This window comes from Lepisosteus oculatus, chromosome 4 (assembly GCF_040954835.1).
Source record: "Lepisosteus oculatus isolate fLepOcu1 chromosome 4, fLepOcu1.hap2, whole genome shotgun sequence".
Classification (NCBI taxonomy): domain Eukaryota; kingdom Metazoa; phylum Chordata; class Actinopteri; order Semionotiformes; family Lepisosteidae; genus Lepisosteus; species Lepisosteus oculatus.
Window position 1 is genome coordinate 66,252,795 of NC_090699.1, and position 25,075 is coordinate 66,277,869.

Genomic DNA, 25,075 nt, shown 5'->3' on the forward strand with positions numbered 1-25,075 from the left:
ACCCCCAGATCCTCTCTCTCTCTCCTCACACACAGCCGTGCTCTGTACCCCCAGATCCTCTCTCTCTCCTCACACACAGCGCTGCTCTGTACCCCCAGATCCTCTCTCTCTCCTCACACACAGCGCTGCTCTGTACCCCCAGATCCTCTCTCTCTCTCCTCACACACAGCCGTGCTCTGTACCCCCAGATCCTCTCTCTCTCCTCACACACAGCGCTGCTCTGAACCCCAGATAATTACTATAACAGTTCCAACTACAGCTGTTAATACTACAGCTATGATGACTAATACTCCTAACACTGTTAATACGTCTGGAGTTATTCTTCTGCTACAGCTACCATAGCAACTACTGCTGCTCCCTTCATCTCAACTGAAATGATCCATAACAGCTGGACGGAGGAAGATGGGCCGCAGGAGGAGAGCCTCGTGAGTCTGTGTGGAGCACTCTGGTTCTGTCCCAGACAGGCCCGGGAGACGCCTGCGTGTGTCCCAGCCCCGAGAGTCATTGAACCAGACTGGCGAGCAGGGGTTCGACAGCAGCCGCATGCCATACGCTGTGTGTGCGTCACACGCATGTGTGAGGGGCGCGCGTGTGCAGGCACGCAGGTGTGACTCGTTTAGAAGGGGCCTGTCTCTTTCTGTCTGTCTCTGTGTCCTCCCTGCCTCCCCCTCCTCTTGCTGTCTCTCTCCCCCTCCTGTCTCTCAGTTCAACTCATGATGCTTTATTGGCAGGAACAATTAATAAAACAGTGATGCCAAAGCATTTACAAATACAATTAACACAAAATCAACAGACATTTACAATACCGACACATCATAATACATTTACAAGCAAACATATGGAGCATTACTGGGAGACAGGCTCACTGTTCCTTAGGCTGGGACAGGAGATCACACACTGTATTATTATTATTGAGAGACAGGCTCACTGTTCCTTAGGCTGGGCCAGGAGATCACACACTGTATTATTATTATTGAGCGACAGGCTCACTGTCTGTTCCTCAGGCTGGGACAGGAGATCACACACTGTATTATTATAATTGAGAGACAGGCTCACTGTTCCTCAGGCTGGGACAGGAGATCACACACTGGATTATTATTATTGAGAGACAGGCTCACTGTCTGTTCCTCAGGCTGGGACAGGAGATCACACACTGTATTATTATTATTGAGAGACAGGCTCACTGTCTGCTCCTCAGGCTGGGACAGGAGATCACACACTGTATTATTATTATTGAGAGACAGGCTCACTGTCTGTTCCTCAGGCTGGGACAGGAGATCACACACTGTATTATTATAATTGAGAGACAGGCTCACTGTTCCTCAGGCTGGGACAGGAGATCACACACTGGATTATTATTATTGAGAGACAGGCTCACTGTTCCTCAGGCTGGGACAGGAGATCACACACTGTATTATTATTATTGAGAGACAGGCTCACTGTTCCTCAGGCTGGGACAGGAGATCACACACTGTATTATTATTATTGAGAGACAGGCTCACTGTCTGCTCCTCAGGCTGGGACAGGAGATTACATACTGGGCTGCCAGTTCAACTGAGCTCCCTCCCCCCTCTCTCAGTAGTACTGGGAGTTGTTGTGATGTCTCTCTGAGAGTGACTGTTGTCCTCCTCTCCCCCTCCTGTCTCTCTCTCTCCCTCCTGTCTCTCTCTCTCCCTTCTCTACCTCCTGTCTCACTCTCTGTGTCTGGCTCCAGTGTTCTCTAATGATCTTAGTGAAATCCTCCAGGTTAAAGCTGGTTATTTTCAGCCCAAGATCCTGAGTCCAGAGAGGAGCCTAAACAGGATAATGACAGGGGTGGGTGGGGCTGAGAGAGAAACAGGGGGGCAGACAGAGGATTTGTCAGACTGGCTGATTCACAGACTGTCACACGGGCCTGAGCTTCACCTGCTTCTGTCGGGTTAAGAGCTGATGAGTTTGCAAATAAAAAGAGACCCCCCTATTCTGAAGCTGCTGGCTCCAGAGACGAGGATTTGGAAATTATCCATTTACAGGTGTGATGCCTGTGTTTAAGAGGTGAGAATAACTTGAGTTCTGTTAGTGTCAGCGGAAACAAACTTGTCTCGATTGTCTGGAAGGACGTGTGGGGCGGATAATCTCAGTTCTTTCCCGTGTTCATGTGATCAAGTAGATTTGTCGCACGGACCACATTCCTGAAGAGCAGCAGGCACAGAGAGAGCCGCTGCTCCCTGGGTGTGCAATCTGTGAGGACCTGTGAGGAATCCGTGAACCTGCGAGGCGCCAGAGAAACCTCTCGAGCAGCAGAGATCTTACCCCTCTCTTCCTGTAATCTGGGTAGAAAACGATCCTCAGTAAACGTCGGCAATAACCACCAGAGTTATCAACAGATGCATCTCTTGGGATGCAGTGCACCCTGCAAGCCTTGAACAGGTTCGGTCATGCTCATTGTAGTCTAGGGGATCCACGCTGACAGATACTGTACCTCAGCCCGGCCAGAACAGAGCCCAGGACTCCGGACCCTGTATCTGAGCCCGAACACTGACTCGTGTGAGTATATAGCGTCCTTCATCCCAAAGCCTCCCACAGGGCCTTGCATACAAGAGGGGACCCTTCATCCCCCAGGAGTGAGAAACTGCTGCACAGGGTGAAATACGTGGGAACTTTTGGGAGGGCAGGTTCAAGGAAACAGAGAATCCCAATGTTCAGCACCTGTGGGATCTCCCACAGAGACCCGCTATAAATTCAGCCCATTAAAGTCATTCCTCCACAAGCTGGGTGGTTTGTTCCACACTCCCACAGCTCTTTGTGTAAAACTGGTTGAGAGAAGTGTGACGGACAGCAGGCTGTTAGAGGCGCTGCCCCTTTAACAAGGACAGAGCCTGAGATGACTCACCTGGGCACACCTGTCTGTCTTCTAGGAAATGAGGAGGAGGGGTGTAATCCTGCCAACTCTCACTGACACACGCAGGCAGCCAGCTCCTGTTACCTCACCCTGGGTGTAAGGTTCCGCCCGCTGAGCGCAGCAGGAGCAGATTCCCAGCAGGCAGTGTGTGGAGGTGACCTCATCCTTCCTTTGACATTCAAATGGGAATAGAAAGAAAAGAGGAGAGGGTGAGGCAGCGTGAGAGACCGAGCTTGCCCAAGCCGAGCCGAGGCGCTGAGCTCACGCCCACGCCGGCCTGCTCCCTGCTCCAGTCCTGGGGCTGGAGCCAGCGACAGGGAAGCACCACCCACAGCCTCCTGCGCTGTTGGCCTTGGCAGGTGTGGCTGAACAGAGGCAGGACGCCGCTCACAGGTCAGAGGTCACAGTACTTCACCTGGGGGGGGGGACTCGGTTCGGACTCCCTCGCGGCCTGAACCCCTCGAATCAACTGAATAACGGGGAAAGAGTGACCCCACTGGGCACAGGGCAGTCCGTGGCATCATTGGGTAAGACGCACCCTAAGAAAAAACATGCAGCCCTTTCAGCTGAGCCAATACTTAATCAATTAAGTTGACTGATGAGCTTTATTTGGAACAAGAAATGAAACTCGTATCTGAGTCGGCGTGGCTGGGCAGCTTGTTCCCTACTCCCATGGCAACAAGAGGTTGTGCTGAATGTATGATGAGATGATATAACAGCCGGGGGTCCAAACACCCCGTGTGCCAGCGAGGCAGAGAGTGCAGTCGCCCTCGGGGTCACTCTGAGCCCGGTCCTGTCTCCGCCTGCTCCCCTGGGGGGTCTCTGCAGCAGGCTGGCTGAAATACCTGTACCGAGCGCCTAAAGGATTAGAAAACCAATTTGTCACAGGAGACGTGTCAGATCAGAGCTGTTGGCGGGGAAGCGGGAAAGGTAAACACACACCAGCAGGTTTGGAACTTTGTCCGCAGGGCTTTCCGACGGCAGCCGGTCCCCGGAGAGAGAGAGGACTTCGGCCTGGAGCGTCCTGGAACAAGCAATGTCTTTGTTCTCTCTGGCGCACAGGGGGCGTGTCTGGGCGGCCCCCCGGCCCGTGCTGGTCCCGGGACACACACGGTCCCAGCAGGAACGCCGCCTGAGAATTCCTTGTGTTGATATAGCGCCTCTCAAAGGGCTTCGCCTACAGGAGAGACCCCCTGCTGCCCCCCTGCTCACAGGTCAGGTGGAAGAGAAACTGCTGCTCCAGGTGATTCCAGTGGGAGCTGTAGGGAGGCCAGACCGCTCCGGCCCGGAGTGAGATCGAGCCAGGCCACCAGGGATAACACCCCCTGATTTCATTGCCACACTTCTGACCGTGAACTGTAGCCTAACACTCTTTTCTGCCTTCCCTGCAGGGCCTGGAGGAGATAAATGACATGTCAACAGGAGCACCTCAGTTTCAGAAGGGAACCTCAGTTTCTCGTTCTGAATGTTTCTGCCCCAGTCAGGTGGCCAGCTCCCTGACTCACATACAGACACACGTCAGCTGCCAGGTGCGTTTGCCCCCTTCTGAACGCTGCCGAAATCCTTTTGAGTCTGATTTGCTGCTGATCCAGAGTTGGCCAGTGACCCTAACGGTACCTGGATCACTGATAGAAACCAGGAGGAGCAGTGGTCCGGACACAGATCCCTGCAGTACTCCACTCAATGCATCACCAGTTTGAACCCGCGCCCCTCGTCTGTCATCTCAGCTCTCAGTTCCCCGAGACTTGACCAGCCTTCTGTAAATCTGACAGCTCTCTGTGTGTGTCTGTTACTGGCACTGCTGGTTGGAAGAGCTCTGAAAGGCTGGGTATACAGTTAGTAAGACCTACTGTCCCCTTGGATCTTCGCTGCACACAGGCTGCTGCTCAGGCGACGTGACAGTTTCCAGTGCGAGCACCAGTTCCCCGTGCTAGTGCAGCACCTGGATTTCTCTCTGCCTCCTCCCAGTCTGGGGCTGGAGCGCCCTGCTGCTGGACGTGCCAGCCGCCCCTCAGTGTCGCCTGCTGGGGGCGAGGCGCTCCTGCCGCCTCGCTGAAGCTGCGGCACCCCTCGGGTGTCACTGAGGAGCTCGGGAGCCGAGCTGTTGTGTAAGTGCGCCCACAGCCGGCGGCCGGCCGCTCTCACGCTGATACGCGGAGAGAGAGGGAGAGAGAGAGGGCGTGAGCTCGCAGCAGAGCGGCAGCGAGCAGATCCACGGGCAGACGCCGAGACACGAGGCGAGAGGCTGGTTCGTGCCGCGGCTGCGAGAAGCGTGGGGCCGACAGAGACACGACCGTCCAGCCCGGAGCGGAGCGGCGGCAGGTGAGAAAGGAAGAGAGGGGAGGGAGGGAGCGAGCGAGCCTGGCGCTGAAGGAGAGGAGGCAGAAATTCACCTCCGCGGAAGCGAAAGGAGGAAGGGGAGCCTGAGGCGCAGCAGCCGGGAGGCACAGGCACGGAGAAAAAGGGCTGGACCGCCGTAGCCCGGCGTCTAGCGCCCCGCTTCTCTTCCACTGGCGGCGTGCAGGTGTATCCCACGCGCGCGTGTGCACACACGCGTGTCTGTTGGGCTCGCCGTGGGGGTGGGGTGTTTGCAGAAATAGCCGCTCAGATGGATAGGCAGCGGCAGGACGAAGCGAAGAGCGAGGGGTCGGGGTTGCAGTGAAGCCGAGACAGGCGAGCGCGAAGAGTTTTAACTCTTTGTTTTCTCCTTCCTAGCGCTGCGGGCACAGAGGAGGCTCTTCATTCGGGGCGCTGAGCGCGGTGCCAGGTGTGCCCAGGTGTGCGGACGGCCGCAGTGCCCTCTGTATCGCTCGGGAGGAGAGAGGGAAAGGTGTCTGGTGTCGTGCTGGACTTCAGCAGGACAGGCTGGATGACGGACTGGGGCACCGCAGAGACACGGGGGGACCCGTCCGCTGCCCACTGCCGCGATGCCCCACTGGGGACCCAGAGCCCTGCTCCCAGAGCTCCCAGCAGCACAATCAGACACGCCCCTGCCTGATCAGGACAACAGGAAGAAAATCTCCCGAGTGTCCGTGTTAGCTGTGACTTTGAGGACACAGAGAGAAACTAGGAGCCAGGGAGGCACAGACTGAGAGAGACCGGGACAGGGAGACAGAGGGAGAGACACTGAGAGAGACAGGGAGACAGAGGAAGAGAGACTGAGAGAGACAAGGAGACTGAGGGTAAGAGACTGAGAGAGACAAGGAGACAGAGGGTAAGAGACTGAGAGAGACGGGGAGACAGAGGGAGAGAGACAGGGAGGGTGAGGAACAGGGAGAGGGGTGAGACAGTCAGTGGAGAGAGAGAGAGACCCTTTTTAATGTTTGGACTGCAGCGCAGCGCAGCATCTGGTCTTGGTGAAGTCCTGGCAGCCGCAGTTACAAGTTGCTGGGTTTTACTGCGTGACTAAGAGCCAGCTACTGGCTGGTGTGTGACTGCGGGGGCGCGCGCTGGGGCTGTTCAGTGAGAGTGAGAGGGAGCAAAGGGACACACTCTTTCCTTCAGCGGGAGGGGTCAGGGGTCAGGGGTCAGGGGTCAGGGTCTACGACAGGAGCCGCAGCAGCCGTGTGTCTGTAACCTCTGGGTCGACCTCTTGCTGTCCTTTCGCATCTGTTTTCCTCCGGATCACAGTTTATTCTTTAACGCCCCTCACTGGGATACGAAGCACTGGAACATTGCGCAACATTGAGTCCAGCAAGAGGCCCTTGGGGGCCGGCAGACGGCTGATGCCCTGCTGCTCCCGGGCTGCGACTGCGCCCCTAGTCTGCGAGCCCCCCGACCTCTCCGATCAGCTGGGCCCCGTCTCCTTACACTGGACACCAGTCAGCAGGTGCTTTTTGGTTCTGCAAGAGGAAAGGAAAACAAAGCTCTAGATCCGCTGTCCCTGGCCACCAGGACACCAGAGACCCCCGGGATCCCTCTCCAGTTGGGGGCGCAGAGAAGAGCAGGCCGGACACGCACCGCGCGCAGGACTCTTTCACGGGTGAGAACTGCTCTTTATTCCTACTTGTGGAGGCTCCTGGTCTGAATAAGCACCAGCCTGATTTCCCATCACTGAGTGAAAACAAATTCATTCCGCTGCTCTTTTCCAGAGGTCTGGACTCTGTCTCCTGGGTTTCAGGGACATGTGCCCTTATATGGTCCTTCCCCCACTTTAGCAGAACTTTAGGTCCATGTGGCTCTGAGAAAGACTCCGAGACAAAACACAATCTATCAATCAATGACCTGATCGATCAGTCTGTGTCTCAGTGAGTAAAGGGCAGCGCTGATCATCCTGGCTGTTTACATTCTTATCGAGGCAGGAGATCAATCTCTGGGTCTGGACACCCCTCTCTTATTACTTGGGAGGCTGACTCTCTGTTCCTCAGGCTGGGACAGAAGATCGCACACTGGGCTGCAGTGTTATTGAGTTTCCTCATCCAGTAGGATTAGAAACTGTTCTAATTCTGGCAGGTGTGGGAATTCTGGGATTAGATTTATTATTTTAAGGAAGAATGTTTGTCTAATCCCAGAGTATTTGTTACAGTTCAGCAGAAAGTGCAACTCTGACTCTACTTTTCTCTGCTGGCAGTGGGAGCACAGCCTGTCCTCTCTGGACAGCCAGGCCTGCCTGTGTCCAGTTTCTCTGGCCAGGCTGTGGTCAGTGAGCCTGTGTCCAGTTCCTCTGGCCTGGCTGTGGTCACTGAGCCTGTGTCCAGTTTCTCTGGCCCGGCTGTGGTCACTGAGCCTGTGTCCAGTTTCTCTGGCCCGGCTGTGGTCAGTGAGCCTGTGTCCAGTTTCTCTGGCCTGGCTGTGGTCAGTGAGCCTGTGTCCAGTTTCTCTGGCCTGGCTGTGGTCAGTGAGCCTGTGTCCAGTTTCTCTGGCCCGGCTGTGGTCAGTGAGCCTGTGTCCAGTTTCTCTGGCCCGGCTGTGGTCACTGAGCCTGTGTCCAGTTTCTCTGGCCCGGCTGTGGTCAGTGAGCCTTTGTCCAGTTTCTCTGGCCTGGCTGTGGTCAGTGAGCCTGTGTCCAGTTCCTCTGGCCTGGCTGTGGTCACTGCCTTGTGTCTTTGACAGCAGACAGGAATCACCGCTGTCCTTCACTCAGTGGGTCTCAGTGACAGTCAAGGCCCCCTCCCTCTCTCGAGTTAGGGAATTAATTGGTTTATTGTTTAATTGATGATCCCTCACACTAGCAGAGGCTTAACAAGAACAGAGCCAAACTTGACACCGGTAATCCCGGTGATCCTAGGATCACCAGCACGCTGACCTCGTGGCACAGCATGCCTTGACACGCCACCACATACCAGCGCACGCCACCACATACCAGCGCACGCCAGCACATACCAGAACACGCCACCACATACCAGCACATGCCAGTGCACGCCAACACATGCTAGCGCATGCCGGCACACGCCAGCACATGCCAGCACATGCCAGTACATGCCATCACATGCCAGGTCACGCCAGTACATACCAGCACACGCCAGCACATGCCAGCACACGCCAGAACATGCCACCCTCCCAGCAGCATGCGGACATCCTGGAGAAATAACATTCCTCAGGATGGCCGGTGCTCTGCCCCCAGGTAGTTTTTGATTCCCCACTGGTACTGTTTGTCAGGCAGTGTGATTCTCAGAAAATTTGCATGTTCAGGGATCTATTTAAAATAACTACAGTTACAGGCAGAAGACCTGGCTCAACACACTGGCATCAAGGTGAGAGCAGGCAGACACACAGGTGGACACAGACAGGTGGGTTTTGCACAAGGGGGCAATGGATAGAGGAGAGAGGGAGTCTAGCAGCTGCACATCAAAATAATTGCTCTGACAGGCTAAGGTTCCTGCAGGCATCTCTTTCTCTGGGCTCCACTGCTCCTGCCTGCGTGTGTGTGGCAGAGAGAGATTCTGCTTCAGTGATGTGATTTTGGCTTGAAGGTGAGTTTGAGTCTGATGTCTGTTTCTCTGTTCTCCTGGTCTCTGCCCCCCCCCTCCACACTCCGATCTCTCTCACTCCCCCCACTCCCATTGCCCTGCTGTCATGCACAAGATTCTCGAAGGGCATTATTAACATGATCAAGATAATTATTTTGCCAAACCCCCCGAACGGCAGACACCGTCAGCAGATGAGGAGGCTGCTCTGCTCTTCTCCCTGAGGTTTCCAGTAGCTAATCAATCCCAGAATCTCATCCTTATCAGCATCAAGACCTCAGTACACACAGACAAGCTGCAGCGCCCTGTCTCCTTCACTCTGCCTCTCCCGCGCTCAGATGAACACAGCTCCAGTGGCTCATGTAGTGCCTAAAGGCTCTGGCTCTGTGCCTCGATTCTCTCTCTACGTCAGGTGAGGGCACGGACATGCAGGCTGACTCAGTGGTTTATGTATTCTGGAGACCAGAGGAGGTTTAAAGACACTGCCTCTCAGACTGGAGTCTGTTCTGGGAGGCGGGGAGAGTCAGTTCAATTCAAGGGGCTTTATTAGCATGACCGATAGGTACAATCAGTGTTGCCAAAGCAAATAAAAATAATCACTCTCTGTCCTGGGAGGCAGGGAGAGTCTGTGTCTGATCTGGGAGGCAGGGAGAGTCACTCTCTGTTCTGGGAGGCAGTGTCTGTCCTGGGCGGCAGAGAGAGTCTGTGTCTGTCCTGGGAGGCAGGGAGAGGCAGTGTCTGTCCTGGGCGGCAGAGAGAGTCTGTGTCAGTTCTGGGAGGCAGAGAGAGTCTATGTCAGTTCTGGGAGGCAGAGAGAGTCTGTGTCAGTTCTGGGAGGCAGGGAGAGGCAGTGTCTGTCCTGGGCGGCAGAGAGAGTCTGTGTCTGTTCTGGGAGGCAGGGAGAGGCAGTGTCAGTTCTTGGAGGCAGGGAGAGGCAGTGTCTGTTCTGGGAGGCAGAGAGAGTCAGTGTCTGTTCTGGGTGGCAGAGAGTCTGTGTCTGTCCTGGGAGGCAGGGAGAGTCAGTGTCAGTTCTGGGAGGCAGAGAGTCTGTGTCTGTCCTGGGAGCAGAGGCACTCGCTGAGAGGCAGTGTCTGTTCTGGCAGTTGGTAGGAGCTGGCAGAGCTACTGTTGCATGTCTTAGCCTTCTCTCCCCTCATATTACATCACACCACCAGCTCAGAAACCTGTGAGCTACATTCTGTTACTTCACTATTGTGTTGATACCATTTTTGTGTTATTTAATGGGCATATCTAGGACCAGTTCTCAAGAGAATAAAAGGAGAAAACGAGAGATCTGTGCTAGTGTTGTTTTTTTCTGGATGAAAGGGAACAGCAGGAGACTCCAGGCAGTGTGGTTCTGTGTGGGTGATTGTTCTGTGTCTGCAAGATGTTTTTGAATTTGTAAATGAGTTATTTTCTTTTAAAGCTCTGTTATTAAATTAATTTTCCTTGGTATGAATTTTGGGACCGTCACCCCTTTAAAGTTCAGTTTTCTGAGTCCTCAGGTTTGTCAGCATCCAGGCTGTGAAAGTCAAAAAGGAACTCTGAACTCAGAGCATACGGCAGCAGGTGAATATCCTGGTCTTTCCTGTGAGCGTCTATGTCAGGCCACGCCAGTTGCGTCTGTGTTTGTGCGTTTGTGGGTGTTGATCGCTGCGATTCCTGTTAACCTCTCTGCTGTCTGCTGGCTGCCCGCAGGACACAACCAGAGTCAGGCTGACAAGAGCAAGAGCGCCCCCCCCTGGCAGCCCTCAGCAATGGCGCCGTTCAGAGGCACGATTCCTGCTGGTCCAGCGAGGCTCCGGGCTCTCCTGCTGTTGGCCGGCCTGCTTGCTGCTTCCTCCTCCGCCCCACCTCCCCAGCAGAGCGGGCCCTCCCCAGCACCGCTCCACCCGGGTCCCTCCAGTCCGGACCCCGGCCGGGACCAGCGAGGGCCACCCTCCTCTCCTGCGATGGGCCGGACGCAGGCCCTCTCTCTGGGCCTGGCTTCCACAGCCTCGCCCGGGGGTGCCCACACAGCGACACCTGAGCACCCCGGGACAGGAAGTGGTCGCACACGTGCCACAGAGTCGGAAGGGAGGCAGAACGCACTTCCTGCTGCCAGCTTGTCTGCGCGGTCGGTGGACGGGCCTGCCGCCCCGGCAGGGCGGGGTCTGGGCCTGAACCAGCCGGCAACCCCCTCTACCCCTCCATCCACCCAGTATTCCTCCCAGGGGGTCCCTCAGAAGCAGACCCGGAAGAGCCCCAGCACCACAGTGCTGGTGAGGCAGGAGGTGGCAGGTGGGAACAGGGAGACTCCAGTGAAAACAGACCAAGAGCCCCATTCCACACCAACCCACAATCCCCTCCTTACTCCGGTGTCACCACAGGGATTCCAGACTTCTGGGCCACAGTGGACCCCAGCCGTCTCTTCCCTCCCCCTCATCCGAGAACCCCCTCACCTCACTCATACTTCTGCCCCTGCAGCCCCAACCCTCCCTGCACCCCAGAATCCCACAGACAGTCACACCGCACCAAGGCAGCCCCTCGTGTCTGCGGTACCTGGGAAGGAGACTCACCCCTCCAACGTGACCCCGATGGCGTCCAGCACCCCACAACCGGGACGTGGAGACACAACTATACCTTCAGAGGAGACAGAGCTGACCTCCAGCCAGGGCACCCCAATGCAGCACAGCCCCTGCACCAATCACCATACAGCCTCCCCCCGTGGCCACGCCCCCTCCAGTGACATCACAATGGTTACCGCTCTAGGGGTGGGGCTGCCAGCAGGGGGAGGGCTTATTACACCAGGCAAAGCCACTGAAGAGCCTATCACGACCGTGGGCGTTATAACTGAGGGAGCTGATTGGCTGACTGGGGCAGAGTCCTCCTCTCTATCTACAGCTGGGCGTGAGGAAGACAGATGGGGGGTTGATGGGAGTACTGCTGTTGCCCCAACGATGCACAGTGATGGTCTGGCTTACTTCCAACCTCAGGCCCAGACCAGGAGTGTTAAAAATCCCCCTGGTGTTACCACTGCAACCAAGGAGCCTTCCACCTCTGCTGACCACCTTCTGGGGACAGGCAGCTCGGGGACATTAGCACAGAGTCAGCCTACTGCCCCCTTCAGCACCACGCAAGTACTGCAACCTCAGACCCCTACACAGCCTTCAGCCAATCCCGGGCTGTCCTCACGGTCAGGGGACAAGATGGTGACCCCTGCACCACGGACCCCAGTCTCCACCACCCCCCCAGCGAGGAAAACGAAACCACCCCGTGCCACTGTAGCAGGTGAGGCTCACAACCCAGAATCTTTCCTTCTGCAGGGTGGAATTTAGCTTATTTTCTTGACCTTCATTTTGTTGTTTTTTCCTTTCTTCTGAATGACCTCTCAGTTGTTGTCTTCTGTCTTCCATCTACTGGTGAACGTGTCCCTGGTGTTGTTGGTAGCAGTCACCAGTAGTGTGTAGCATGTGTTGCTGTATTGCTGTGTTGCTATGTTGCTGCGTGACAGGTGTAACATGTTCTCCTGTCTCATGTTTTAGGTGTTACAGAGCTACGGGTCACACCAGGCCTTGAGGACACAGGAAGCAGCGTCTCTGTGACATCATCATCATCCCTCCCTGCTGTGGGTGGGGCAGAGCCAACCACAGCCAGTCAGCAGCCAAAGACAGGTGAGAAACAGGAAGTGTGGGCAGACTGGGAATCGTAGTCCTTGTTCTACCACTAGCATGGTAAGGTTTTGCTGGAAGGGAAAAAGAAAGATATGAAGGAAAAAGAGATCTGTCTGCCAGCAGGCGGTAGCTGTGGGCCGTGGGGGGTCCATTGCTCTGTCCGTTAGAGGTGAGGTTCAAGCACCTCAGGGCTTCAGCTGAGCTTGAGAGTGTCTGAGTCCGCAGATGCCGTAGCAGGGGTCTGTGTTGTGTCGCAGTGAACAGTGGTTGTGTGCTGATATTGTGTCACAGTGTACGGTTGTTGTCTGCTGTTGTTGTGTCACGGTGAACAGTGGTTGTGTGCTGTTGTTGTGTCACAGGGTACGGTGGTTGTCTTTAGGAGGCTCCTTGTTGGTGTGTTGTGTTTTGGTTGCTGCTGTGTGGTCTGAGTAAAATACCATGACGACAACCATGCTTATCACAGTCAGAGATCTTCGGGGCCGTCGGAACATGCTCACAGAGGGGGTTTCTCTTTTAATTTGCTGTCTCTGATTCACGTTCAAAGAGGCATAAAAAATCCACACTGAAAAGTTCAATCTCAGATTACTTTCAGTTTCAGAGATGCTTTTCTGAGCGTGCGTCTGCGGTTCGAGCGCGGAGGGGAGAGAGCGCAGGCCGGAGTACGAGGGGCCGGGGCTGGGCCGCTGGAGTGCGGAGGTGTGAGCTGACAGGAGAGGGAGCCGAGATCTGGGAACACAGCAGTGTAACATGCACCAGATGGACAGAGAGAGGGGGCAGGGGGAGGGGCAGATGAGTAATGCTGGGTTAATGTGCTGTAATGTATCTGACAATACACTGCAGCAGTTACTACAAGACCTATCGGGCTGTAGCAGTTACTGCAGGAGCTATTGAGCTGCAGCAGTTACTCCAGCAGTTATAGTTACTGCAGCAGTGAGTCCAGTGAAGATTGCAGCTGCAGCAGTGAGTCCAGTGAAGATTGCAGCTGCAGCAGTGAGTCCAGTGAAGATTGAAGATTGCAGCTGCAGCAGTGAGTCCAGTGAAGATTGCAGCTGCAGCAGTGAGTCCAGTGAAGATTGAAGATTGCAGCTGCAGCAGTGAGTCCAGTGAAGATTGAAGATTGCAGCTGCAGCAGTGAGTCCAGTGAAGATTGCAGCTGCAGCAGTTCCTGAAGCTGCTCTGCAGGTTGGATTTCAGCTGTAGTTGCTGCTGCTGCCTCGCCAGCACCTCTTTTCCTCTGTGGGTTCAGCCAGCGGTCGGGGGGGCGGGGGGCGAGCCGGTGAGCTGTGTTGTTTCTAGAAGAGTACTGCGAGCTCACAGCTGGGTCTCGTCAAGCCCCAGAGCCCGAGCGCCGAGAGGAGGGGCCGCTGGGCTGATCAGAACTCTCACTCTCTCACCGGCAAGGGCAACGAGACCAGAACCGAGCTCAGAACAAGACCGGGACGCCTGCGGCTGTACAGTAGGACCTGAGGCTGCAGGCTGCAGTAGCGACTGGCCTGTCCTGCAATACATTAGACGCAGCCTTTATACCTCGTACATCAGGGGGCTGCAGGGCTCCTGCAGTGTGAAGATCCAGTCCATGGCTCCCCTCCGTTAGGGAATGTAAACATCTCTCACGCGAACAATAAACGATCCAGGGTTTTTCCATGACGATGCTGTCAGATCTCCGCCATAAACACACCGTTTCTAGGGAGCTTGTTGCACTAGTGCGTGCGTGCTTGTGTGTGTGTGGGGGGGCAGTGCTGGGGTCACCTGGAGGTCACAGGTGTCCTGGGCCTCAATCACAGAGCTGCCTGCCGTCTCCTCCCGAGAAGCAGAGGGAAAAGGGGTGCAGGGAGGAGAAGGATGGAGAGAGGGGTGGAAATAGAGATGGAGAAAGAGGGACAGGGACACAGATACAGGCAAGGAGAGAGGGATAGGACGGAGTTGGGTCTCAAGCAGAACTCAGATTAACTTCCATGTTCGTGGCTCCACAGCACCAAGAGAAACTGTGGCTCCTCCGTAACTCCAGACTGAAAAACTGCTCAGTCCTGAAAAATAACCTTGGAGAGCCGCTGCCCTTTGTCCCACGAGCAATAGGAGAGGAAGAACCAAAAATGCAGAACAGAAACTAATCTGGCTCCTTAGCAGCCCAGATACCAGCCTGGGAAACAGGCCAGAATTTTAATTAAAAGAATGTGTTAATATTCTAGTGAGTAATGTCTCCAGGGGTGATGGCTAAATCAAAACTGGCTCAGGGAATAGGAGCTTCACCCCACAGCTCTGGGAGCAACCTGCTCCCCCTTTCAGTGAGGAAGGATCAGAGTTTTAAAAGGAGTGTGAGAACGTGCTGCTGATCATAACCCCCCCACTGCTCTTAGATTGTGGGGAGAGAGTGTGGGAGAGACGGTGAGGACTGATGATGTTGGAGAGTCACTGAGCTCTGTGCAGTTTGAATATGCTCTGCGCGGTATCAGTGGGCTCTGTGTGCTCAGTGCAGTATCAGTGTGCTCTGTGAGCTCTGCGCTGTGTCAGTGAGCTCTGTGAGCTCTGTGCAGTGTGTCAGTGTGCTCTGTGCAGTGTGTCAGTGTGCTCTGTGCTGTCGGTGAGTTCTGTGAGCTCTGTGCAGTGTCAGTCTGCTCTGTGCATTGTCGGTGTGCTCTGTGCAGTGTGTCAGTGTGCTCTGTGCAGTGTGTCGGTGTGCTCTGTGCAGTGTCTGTGAGTTCTGTGAGCTCTGTGCAGTGTCAGTCTGCTCTGTGCAGTGTGTCAGTGTACTCTGTGCTGTGTCAGTGAGCTCTGTGAGCTCTGTGCAGTGTCAGTGTGCTCTGTGCAGTGTGTCAGTGTGCTCTGTGCAGTGTCTGTGAGTTCTGTGCAGTGTGTGAGCTGTGTGAAGGTTTAATAAGTTCTGCGCAGTGTGTCAGTATTCTCAGTGCAGTGTGTCAGTGTGTCTGTGAGCTCTGTGCTGTGTGTTGACAAGCTGTGATCTGGTCCTCAGTAATTTCAGTGTGGAAGCAGTTGACCCACTAGTGGCAGTGGAATGTTAACAGAGGCCGGTCAGGGAGAGTGGGAGCCCTCAGCCACTCACACACACTGTGTGCTTCCAGAGAGCTCATGGCATCTCAGTGCACAAGTGGCCAAGCCCAGAACACACCCGCGCCATCCCAGAAACCAAGGCTAAAAATACTTCACTACTGTTCTCTTTCTGGTTAGATTGAGGGCAACACAGAATGTGACCCTGTTTTTTCTGCACGAGCACTGCAGGGGAGCAGAAACTATTTTTAAAATCTTTTAGCAAGAGTAACACAGTATGAATGTAAAACATCCCTCTTTGTGCTTGTACTCTACACATCATACAGTATATATAGAAGAGATCATGGCCCAGCATCCTGGTTGAGTGCTCCTGTTTCTGCAGTGTAATAGCTCGTGTCCCTGAACGGATAGAAAGATCTATATATATAATATGTGTGCCCAGGCAGTAGTGCACACGATGACTGTTTTCCTACATGGACTGCAACGTAAGCACAGTTTTGCAGCGTGTCCCTCCTAATCCCTGAGGAAAAGCTCGTTTTCCCTTTGCCGGGAGGGAATGTCAGGCCGTGCTATTTCGAGGAGCTGTGGTACAGTGCGGCTAAGCCAGCACCCTCTGGCCCAGTGCTGCAGCTCCGGCGCGCCCCCTGCTGGCGAGAGAGGGCGTTCTTCGGCTCCCTGAGAGACGATCAGTGAAATAGCTTCCTATATGTCATGAGGCAGTGGTTCTGATCCGGGGGAGCGGGCTGGCTGGTGTGGTGTTTCTGGTGACAGAGTTGCACCCCTGAACTCTGCTGTACAGCTGCCTCTCTGGCTGCAGGCAGGCTGACGGTGCCTCTCCCTGTCGCTCTGTGCCCGCAGCGCCCGGCGCCGGGGGCGCCTCCACACCTGCGCCGAAGGCCGGCCGCGGGTTCGAGCCGGACAAGATCCTGCTGGAAGGCGCCATTCCGCCGTCCCCCAGCCTGGCCCCGGAGGCCCCCTGCCCAGCCGGCTCCCCGGGGCCCTGCCTGCCAGGGCCCAACCGGACGGCGCTGCGGTGGGCCGACCTGCGGCGCACCCTGTCCTTCTCCTGGGAGCTGCACGTCTTCGGCTCGGCCGCGCTCTCCCTGCTGCTGGCGCTGGGGGCCGCGGCGGGGCTGCTGGCCACGCCGGCGCTGCGCGGCCCCCCCCGCGGCTGCCTGGCCCTCGCCAACACCGGCCTGCTGCTGGCGGGCGGCCTGCGGGCGCTGGGCCTCCTCGCCGACCCCTACGGCTCCCGCGAGCTGCTGCCCCGGCCGGCCGTCGCCGGCCTCTACAACCTGCCCTTCCCGCTGCTCCTGTGGGCGCTGGCCGCGCTCTGCCTGCTGGCCCTGCAGGGCGCCGGCCTCCGGCTGCTGCCCGCCAGCCTGCAGCGCCCCCCGCTGGCCGCCGTTCTGGCGCTGCTGCACTGCACCCTGCTGCTGGCGGCCGACCTGCTCTCGGGGGCGCTCAGCCCCCTGGTGCCCGTGGTCCTGCAGGCGCTGTCCGTCTCCTGGGGCGTCTTCCTGTGCGCCGGCTTCCTCCTGGCCGCGTTCCCCCGGCTGCGCCGCCGCCCCGCCCCCGCCCCCGGCCCGCGAGAGGGCTGGGCGCAGGCCGGGGCGGGGCAGCGGCTGGGGCGCGTCCTGTCCCGCGTGCTGTGCGTGTGCGCGGTGCTCGGGGCGCTGTGCTGCGGGCTGCAGGCGCAGGCCGGGCTCTGGCTGTACGGCCTGCTCGGGGACTGGCGCCGGTTCAGCTGGGCCTGGTGGCTGGGCCAGTTCTGGTTCCGGCTGCTGGAGCTGGCCTGGGCCTTCTCCATGCTGCTGGTGTCCTCCTGGCTGTTCTGGAAGCCCGTGTGCAGAGAGCAGGCCGGCACCGGGGCAGCGGCGGCGGAGGGCGGGGGCGAGGAGGCGGCGTTGTCATCTTCATCGGGCTCCTCCTCCTCCTCGCAGAGACACACCTGTTGGGCCAAGATCGTGCAGAGCCTGCGCGGGCGTCCGTACAGGAAGGCGGAGAGCAATGGGCTCGGGGCAGCAGGCACAGGGAGCGGGGACAACCAGTCCAGCCAGGACCGGCCTGGCGCCGACACCAGTCTGATCCGCAGCCGGGCGGAGCAGCTGCCCCTGCGCTCCCTGACGGACAGCAGGCACGGCCGCGGCCAGCAGGGCGGCTCCACCGGCTCGCTGCTGCAGGCGCTGGGCCGGCCGGGGGCGCTGCTCTGCGCGGAGCGGGAGAAGGACGCGGACAAGGAGTCCATCCTGTCGTTCGCCGACTTCGACCTGCGCCCGCCCTCCCCCATCGACCTGCGCCGCAGCATCGACGAGGCGCTGCCCCGCGGGCACCTGCTAAGGGACAGCCTGTTCGGCCCCGCGCTCTCGCCCCCGCCGTCTCCCGGCGCCCCCTCTGGCGGGCCGCGGCGCTGCAGCGACCCCGAGCTCCGCCACGCTGCTGGGGTCAGTTCAGCCACGGCGGGAGGCAGCCCGGCCGCTCCAGCAGGGGGCGCCGTCAGGCCGGACGCAGGCTTGCCCGCAGCCCCGGGTCCAGGGGGGGCGGACACCAGCAGCCGGAGGGTCCCCCCCTCCCTGTCCTGTCCCGTCTCGTTCACCCTGTCCCGGGCCTCCGCCCAAGCCAGGCCCTGTACCCCCGAGGACGACACCGTGCCCTTCCTCTCTCCGGGGGCAGAGGGGGACCCCGACAGTGAAGCCAGGAGGAGCTTCCTGGAGATCAGCCGGCAGGCGGACTCAGTCAGCGTTTCCAGTGACACTATTGACCTCTGACCCCTGACGCAGAAACATGTCCCCTGACACAGGAGCGGCCGACGCCTCCTCTTGCTCCGGTTCCACTCAGCGGGACAAAGAGAGACACTCCTGGGGCCGCCAGGGGGGCTCACGGAGAGGCCCAGAGGGCGTGAGGGGACTGGACACTGCCAGTCTGCGGTCACTCTGAGCTGGGCAGGGAGGAGCAGCGCTGGACGCTAGGAGCTGTGTCCCACAGCGACTGCAGATTGTTCCGGCTGGCTGGGTCAGCGAACACGGATCGAGCCTCTTGACGTCTTCTGACCTGGCTGGGTGACACCACAGGCGAGCCGTGCCCTTGACAATTGACAAGTACTGTATATAGCGCCTTTCATGCTGAAGCGTCCCACAGTGCTTTGCACAGAGGAGGGGACCCATTTCGCCCCCCACTCAAGTGCACAGAGATCGGGGAGGAGAGAGAAACTGCTGCTCCAGGTGATTTTAGGGGTCAACACCCCTGTTCTTACAGTGAGCGTCCTGGGATAGATACTGACCAGTACAGTTGCCACCTACTGGTCTAGCAACACCACTTACACTTACTGGGCTCCTGTCCCAGGCCTGACCTGGCCTGGCACTGCCGAGTAAGTCAGGCCAACAGGTGCTGACGTTGTGTCTGGAAAAAGACAGTGTTGGACACCTGCTTCAGAAACTGTGCTGTTAAGGGTCTCGGAGTTGAACAGGGGTGAGAGTCATCTAAAAGCACAGTCAGATATATCAGTGTAATCACAGTGATGTTAGCTTTCTGTAAAGTAATTGAAGTGGAAAATAGCTGTTTTAGTAATGTCTTATAGATGTCCTGCAAGAGACCTGTACATACAAATATTTTTGAGCAGGAACTGTCCTGATTCTCTGCTGGACTGCAGTGAGGCTGAAATCTGCAGCCTTGTCGGCCCACAGCACCTTAACCATGGGGCACCTTTTAAAGCTATTTTTCATATGATTAAAGACCCCTAAATATATAGTGCACTACCGCACTCTAAATCGAAAAAAATATATATTTTTCTATTCATAAAAGCAATACAATTTAGAAAATGTACCAGCTAGTGTGTCAGAGCTCAAGTGAAAACCAGCAGTGGAAGGTCTGAGTCTCTACACTGCGAATGACAATCCTGAGGAATTCAAGCCTGGTGTGTGTGTGTGTGAGATCTGTGTCCACAGAAACATCAGCACACCCTGCTGAGGGCACAGCCCACAGAGGGCACTGCCCAGAGGGGTGCACTGTATGATCCTGAGAGGACATGCCCAGAGGGGCGTATTGTACAATCCTGTCAAGGGTACAGCCCAGAGAGGTGTACTGTATGACCCTGCTGAGGGTACTTCCCACAGAGGGTACTGCCCAGAGGGGCGTACTGTACGGACTGCTCACAGATAAAACTGCTCGTGTTGCAGTCTGCTGCGCCCAAGCTGAGATGTTGGGGCCGCGGGGCTGGGGTTCACTGTGCTGGTGGTGCTCTTCCTGTCTGAGCACAATCACAAGCCAGTGAGGTTTGCAGAGAGCTGGCCCCAGAGCTGTACCTGCTGGGCACAGGCTGGTCCTCGGGCAGAGCGCTGGACCTGCTGCTGAGATGGATGATGGGACAGCAGTGCTCTCAGAACCGCCTCCTGGAGACGAGGACACAGGAAGTGCTCAGGCTTGGACACAGACTGGTGCCCGGCTGCAGCAGTAAAGCCGGACAGACAGGCCTCCTGCCCGCAGACCCAGCAGCTGAAAACAAATCACGTGGACTGTGTTGTTGTGGTACCACTTTGTATTGGATTGTAAACATTAAATCAATAAAAAAGACATTTTTAAGATTCTGTTTTTTTGAAGGTGTGATTAAATAGGTTTCTGCTCTCTGTGTGTCATATGTCTCACTTCTGACTGTCGGCTGGACCACTCCCGTCTCTCTCTGGGCCTGCTCTTGTCTCCTGCTCTCTCCTGTCTCCTGCTCTCTCCCTGGGTCTGCTCCTGTCTCCTGCTCTCTCCCTGGGTCTGCTCCTGTCTCCTGTCTCCTGCTCTCTTCCTGGGCCTGCTCCTGTCTCCTGCTCTCTCCCTGGGCCTGCTCCTGTCTCCTGCTCTCTCCCTGGGTCTGCTCCTGTCTCATGCTCTCTCCCTGGGCCTGCTCCTGTCTCCTGCTCTCTCCCTGGGTCTGCTCCTGTCTCATGCTCTCTCCTTGGGCCTGCTCCTGTCTCCTGCTCTCTCCCTGGGTCTGCTCCTGTCTCATGCTCTCTCCCTGGGCCTGCTCCTGTCTCCTGCTCTCTCCCTGGGTCTGCTCCTGTCTCCCGCTCTCTCCCTGGGAGAGCAGCTCCAGTCCTGGAGGGCAGGTGTCTGGTTACCTGTCACCTGAGCCATTAATTACTTCACTGAAATAATTCTGTGCTTGGCTGGACAAGCTTACGTTTTCTCTTGTTATTGAGAAGCTGGAGAGTGAGAGAGACCTGTAAACATTGGACATCTCTTCCAAAAGAAACAAAGAGGGGGCGCCCTTGTCCCCTCCTCGCAGGGCAGCTGGAGATCCCCGTGCCGTGAGGAGGCGCCGCACAGACGTGATGACATCCGCCCGGTATTCCTGGACCGTGAGCGCCGTCATCTCACAAAACAGAGGACAGCAGAGCCAACGCGCTATACTATATGTATATATACTATACTATATGCTATACGTACTGTAATATTGCTGCCAGTTAGAAAAGGCGTTCGCCATACTGCGAGGTGTAAGAAAAAAACAAAACCGTTTTCCCAAAGCCGCAGTTGAGAGCGGGAGATTGAGTGAGCACGAAACTGCTGCAAAGCTAAGCAGTGAATTTGACCTTCTTGTATCTGGGCGTCGATGCAAGAGCAATAGAGGTGTCATTCTTTTATTCCCACAGCGATTAACCCGCTCTGTTTGGACAAGTGACTGTCTATTTCACTGTACCTTTATTTTCTTTCTTTCCGCCGGGACAGCCGAGCACAGCGGGGGGGGGGGGGGGGTGTCCCGGCGCAGCCCCGCCCCTCCTCTCACGCACGCGCCCCAACAATGGGACCCCGTTGCCAAGGCGACCGCTGTCCAGCTCCGCCGCAGACGCGAGGTGAGTCCGCTCTCCGCGTGCCGACTGACCACCCGCCCGAACCCGCCGGCCAGGGCAGAGCCCGCGTCCCGGGTCCGAAACGCGGCAGCCTGCTCGGACCCGCAGCGGGGCGCTCGGCTTTCAGACGTGATTAAAATCTCCAAAAAAGTTTTGTTTTGTTTTGTTTTTTTAAAGTTTCTAGCGATTCTCTCTCTCTCGTTCCTGTTCCGTGCGCAGCAGGACGGCATCTTCGCAGATTGCTCCGCAGGGGCAGAGCAGAGGAACCGGACATGCGACTCCGTAAGAATCTCCGCCGCCGGGTCGCCGTCTGACCGCCCGGCACCGGGGGACCCCGACTCTGCCACCCGGCGGGCAGGGGGGTCAGTGAAGGTAACCGCCCCTCTCTCCCTCCCTCCCTCTCTCAGCTGGGGTGTCGCTGCCCAGCACGCCGGTGTCCGCCGGGATGGCCCTGGCGGCGGCCCCCGCCCGGAGGAGGTACCTGGTCACCCCGCTGGCGCTGCCCGCCGTGAGCCCGGCCGCCGTCCCGCTGTCCGTGAGCCAGGTGGGTCCAGGACGGGCCGGGTGGTTCCGGGGTTTGTCTGCCGGTTTGTTCCCGAGATCCGAGTCTCTTCCGGCTTGAACGGGGGACGTACCAAGTCCCGCTCTGAATGACCAGTAAGCAGAACCAGAGGACTGGGGGGGGGGCAGGTCTTTACACATAGGGCGGTGGGAGCGTGGAACAACCTTCCCCACCATGCAGTATTGATAAACCATGATACCCTGGTGTCTTTCAAGACGCAGCAGGACGAGATCTTGAGGCCAGTGAGCTGTTGACTCGGGGTGCAGGGGTGCAGGGGCTGACTGCCCACTGGCTCCTCCGACTCTCCGGCCCTCCCTCACGCCCGATGAGGCAGCGAGCTGCTCTGGAATGCAGCCCAACCTGCAGGGCAGCGAGGCAGGGAGGCGGGGAGACAGGGAGGCAGGGAGAGGGAGGCAGCGAGGCAGGGAGGTGGCGAGGAGAAGCCTGGAGTGTGTTTTCAATGACCTTAATGACTGGAGTCAGGTGACAGTTCGCCTGCCGGTAATGAGGTCCTGTGCTCCCCCCCCCCCGGACAGTGCCCCACCCGCATCAACCCCCTGCACCCCCCCTCGGCCAGGAGGCGGACCGTCAGCCTGGAGACGCTGGCAGCGCACCACCACAACCAGCAGAGGGTGCTGGTGATGCAGCAGAAAGAGTACTTCAGGTGAGAGGGGGCGACAGGGGCGACAGGGGTGCAGCTGTTCCCACAGACCGAGACCCAGCGCCGGATATCCCATGAGGCACCGTGCCAGGGGCCCACGCAGGAGGGAAACACCAGTGACCAGTGAAAACCGAGCTGAAACAACAGGGTTGCGATTGCCTCTCGGCGCTCCGGATCAATAGTCCTGCGCTGTCTGGCGGCTGGTCTAGAAGCTGGAAGAGTGGAGGTGCTGGTCGCTCGACTCGCCCCATCGATCACGGGGTTTAGCGTGAGACCAGTTTGAAGTGCGTCGTGTCAGGCGACGGCGTTTGATCGGCGTTTCTCCCTCTTTCTGCACGTGTCGGAGTGAGAGTGACCCGGCCTGCGGACACCACACTCCGGCCCTGTCAAGACCTTGGAGTCCTGAACCAAACCCGAAGTTGTTTTTATGGGGGGTGGGAGATGCAGTGAGTCATGGGGGCGCAGCACCCAGTGCTGGAATCGCAGGTGTGACTGTCCGCAGCCACTCTGACGTCCCTCCCCGTCTCCGCAGGTTTCACCAGGCTTGGCAGAGACCGTTCTACGGCTGCCGCGCAGACAAGGAGGAGTACAGGTACAGCGTGAGCACTCGCGCCTCGAGCTGGGGCGGACTCTGGTCGGCTGGTCTGTGTCCTGACTGGGATTGGCTGCCTGATCAACTTCCTGACTGGGACTGGGTGCTTGATCAGTGATCTGATTGTGATTGGCTGCCTGATTACTGCCCTGGCTCTAATTGTCTCCCTTATCAGTGACCTGGCTGTGATTGGCTGCTCGATCAGTGATCCGATTGTGATTGGCTGCCTGATCACTGACCTGGCTGTTATTGGCTGCCCGATCAGTGACCAGGCTGTAATTGGCTGCTCGATCAGTGATCCGATTGTGATTGGCTGCTTGATCAGTGATCCAATTGTGATTGGCTGGCTGATCACTGACCTGGCTGTGATTGGCTGCATGATCAGTGATCCGATTGTGATTGGCTGCCCGATTAGTGATCCGATTGTGATTGGCTGCCTGCTCACTGGCCTGGCTGTGATTGGCTGCCCGATCAGTGATTCAATTGTGATTGGCATTAACCAGCTAGTAAAGACAGAGAAAATCTCACATTTTGAGAAAAAAAAACACATTTCTTTTTCCCGAGTGATTGGACTGTCAATGTTTTTGACTCCTGTGTGCAAGACGGTTTAGGCTGACACAGGAGTCGCAGGTCTGAGTGGCTGGTGGATCTCCAGTGTGCTCTGATTGGCTGGTTTGCCTTCCAAGCCCGGCTCTCACACAGGCTCTCTGGGCGGCGATTGGCTGCTCTCCCCAGGCAGGAAGTGCGCGAGCTGCTGCAGAGGCAGATGCTGGAGAAGTGGGAGAGGCAGAGGCAGCTGCTGGCCAGCCAGACGCGCGAGCTCGAGGCGCTGCGCGAGGCGGACCGCCTGGCCCTGACCCGCGAGACGCAGGAGAACCAGAACCGAGCCCGAGCACTGAGCCACTACAGGGATGAGAACAAGAGGGTAACCCCGAGACGCTACTGTGTTCACAAGCGCACCATCGAGAAAACAAAATTAAAACAGTCAAATGAAATCTATTAGAGGCAGGAGCCCTTGGTAATGACCGTTGTATTAATAGATCACATAGTATAGATCACATAGTGAATTCCAGGACTGTCAGTGTGTTGACGGTGGACCGGACCGGACTGGCAGACTGTGGAGAGTGCGCTGTTATCATATTCTCCATGTGATACTGAGCCAGTGTGGCCAGTGACCTGCTCCCCCTCTCTCCCCAGATGATGGAGCAGGGCTGGAGGGAGCGTGCTCTGTCCCGTTCTCTGGAGGTGCTGAGAGACAGAGAGCTGCTGCAGTACAACCCCATCAACTGGAGTGGCACGCTCAAATAGACACTGGAGCAACACAGGCCAGTCCAATAGATACCGGAGCAACACAGGCCAGTCCAACAGACACCAGAGCAACACAGCCCAGTCCAGTAGATACCGGAGCAACACAGCCCAGTCCAACAGATACCGGAGCAACACAGCCCAGTCCAACAGACATCAGGGCAACACAGCCCAGTCCAACAGACATCAGGGCAACACAGGCCAGTCCAGTAGATACAGGAGCAACACAGGCCAGTCCAATAGATTTGTTTCCATAACTTTTTATTTCTTTATTTGGTTTGTATGTATTAAGACCTGTTTAAATAAAAATTAAAAAAACATCAGAAACTCCAAAGGACGTTTTAAATAAATATTTGTAAAGAAGTGCAAATCCTGATTTTCCAGACGCCTCCAATAGACCACAGTGTGGGTTCCCAGCAGTGGAGGGCAGCCGACAGCAGGGGAGGGGGGGCTCAGCTCACTCCTGGCCACAGGACGAGCAAGAGACTGGGCAGCATAGATCCGTGTCCCCTTGTGGGTGAGCAGCGGGCCACAGGCACTGGGAAGCCGTCAGGAGGCTCAAGGGCTGCCCACCACTGGCCTGGAGAAGCGCAGGTCGTTCGGTCCCGTCAGCGCAGACAGTGTGGTGTGGAAACATGAGACGTCCACACGGGCGCGAGAGCGCAGCTGGCAGGGACA

The 25,075-nt window shown here is 57.0% G+C and overlaps 2 protein-coding genes and 1 long non-coding RNA gene across 8 annotated transcripts; 2 read left to right on the forward strand and 1 right to left on the reverse strand.

The window, feature by feature from the left end:
* Positions 1–2,325: 2,325 nt before the first annotated feature.
* Positions 2,326–4,158, reverse strand: LOC107077473 (uncharacterized). The gene is made up of 3 exons (XR_001478492.2): positions 3,824–4,158; positions 3,297–3,739; positions 2,326–3,050 (listed from the first exon to the last, which is right to left on the reverse strand). It is a non-coding gene; the product is annotated as an uncharacterized lncRNA (long non-coding RNA).
* A 2,556-nt stretch (positions 4,159–6,714) lies between these two features.
* Positions 6,715–20,017, forward strand: LOC107077440 (proline-rich transmembrane protein 3). Of its 4 annotated transcripts, none has more exons than XR_011189510.1 (5): positions 6,715–6,863; positions 10,486–12,057; positions 12,312–12,440; positions 16,305–18,667; positions 19,377–20,017. XR_011189510.1 is itself a non-coding variant. In XM_069189644.1 (5 exons), exons 3-5 carry the CDS (start codon positions 10,545–10,547, stop codon positions 18,212–18,214), a joined length of 3,552 nt encoding a protein of 1,183 aa, XP_069045745.1. In that variant the 5' UTR covers positions 6,715–6,863; positions 10,293–10,356; positions 10,486–10,544; the 3' UTR covers positions 18,215–20,017. The 4 variants fall into 4 exon arrangements, 2 of the variants coding, with proteins under 2 accessions (XP_069045745.1, XP_069045744.1); XR_011189511.1 differs by having other exon boundaries at positions 19,622–20,017; XM_069189644.1 differs by adding an exon at positions 10,293–10,356 and having other exon boundaries at positions 16,305–20,017.
* Positions 20,018–20,686: 669 nt separating this feature from the next.
* On the forward strand, positions 20,687–24,731 carry LOC107077478 (uncharacterized). 3 transcript variants are annotated; one of them, XM_015348348.2, is made up of 7 exons: positions 20,687–21,280; positions 21,455–21,559; positions 21,685–21,821; positions 22,376–22,503; positions 23,033–23,092; positions 23,828–24,017; positions 24,290–24,731. In XM_015348348.2, exons 1-7 carry the CDS (start codon positions 21,229–21,231, stop codon positions 24,398–24,400), a joined length of 783 nt encoding a protein of 260 aa, XP_015203834.2. In that variant the 5' UTR covers positions 20,687–21,228; the 3' UTR covers positions 24,401–24,731. The 3 variants fall into 3 exon arrangements, with proteins under 3 accessions (XP_015203834.2, XP_015203836.2, XP_069045747.1); XM_015348350.2 differs by having other exon boundaries at positions 20,688–21,280; positions 21,497–21,559; XM_069189646.1 differs by lacking the exon at positions 21,455–21,559 and having other exon boundaries at positions 20,688–21,280.
* The last annotated feature ends 344 nt before the right edge of the window (positions 24,732–25,075 follow it).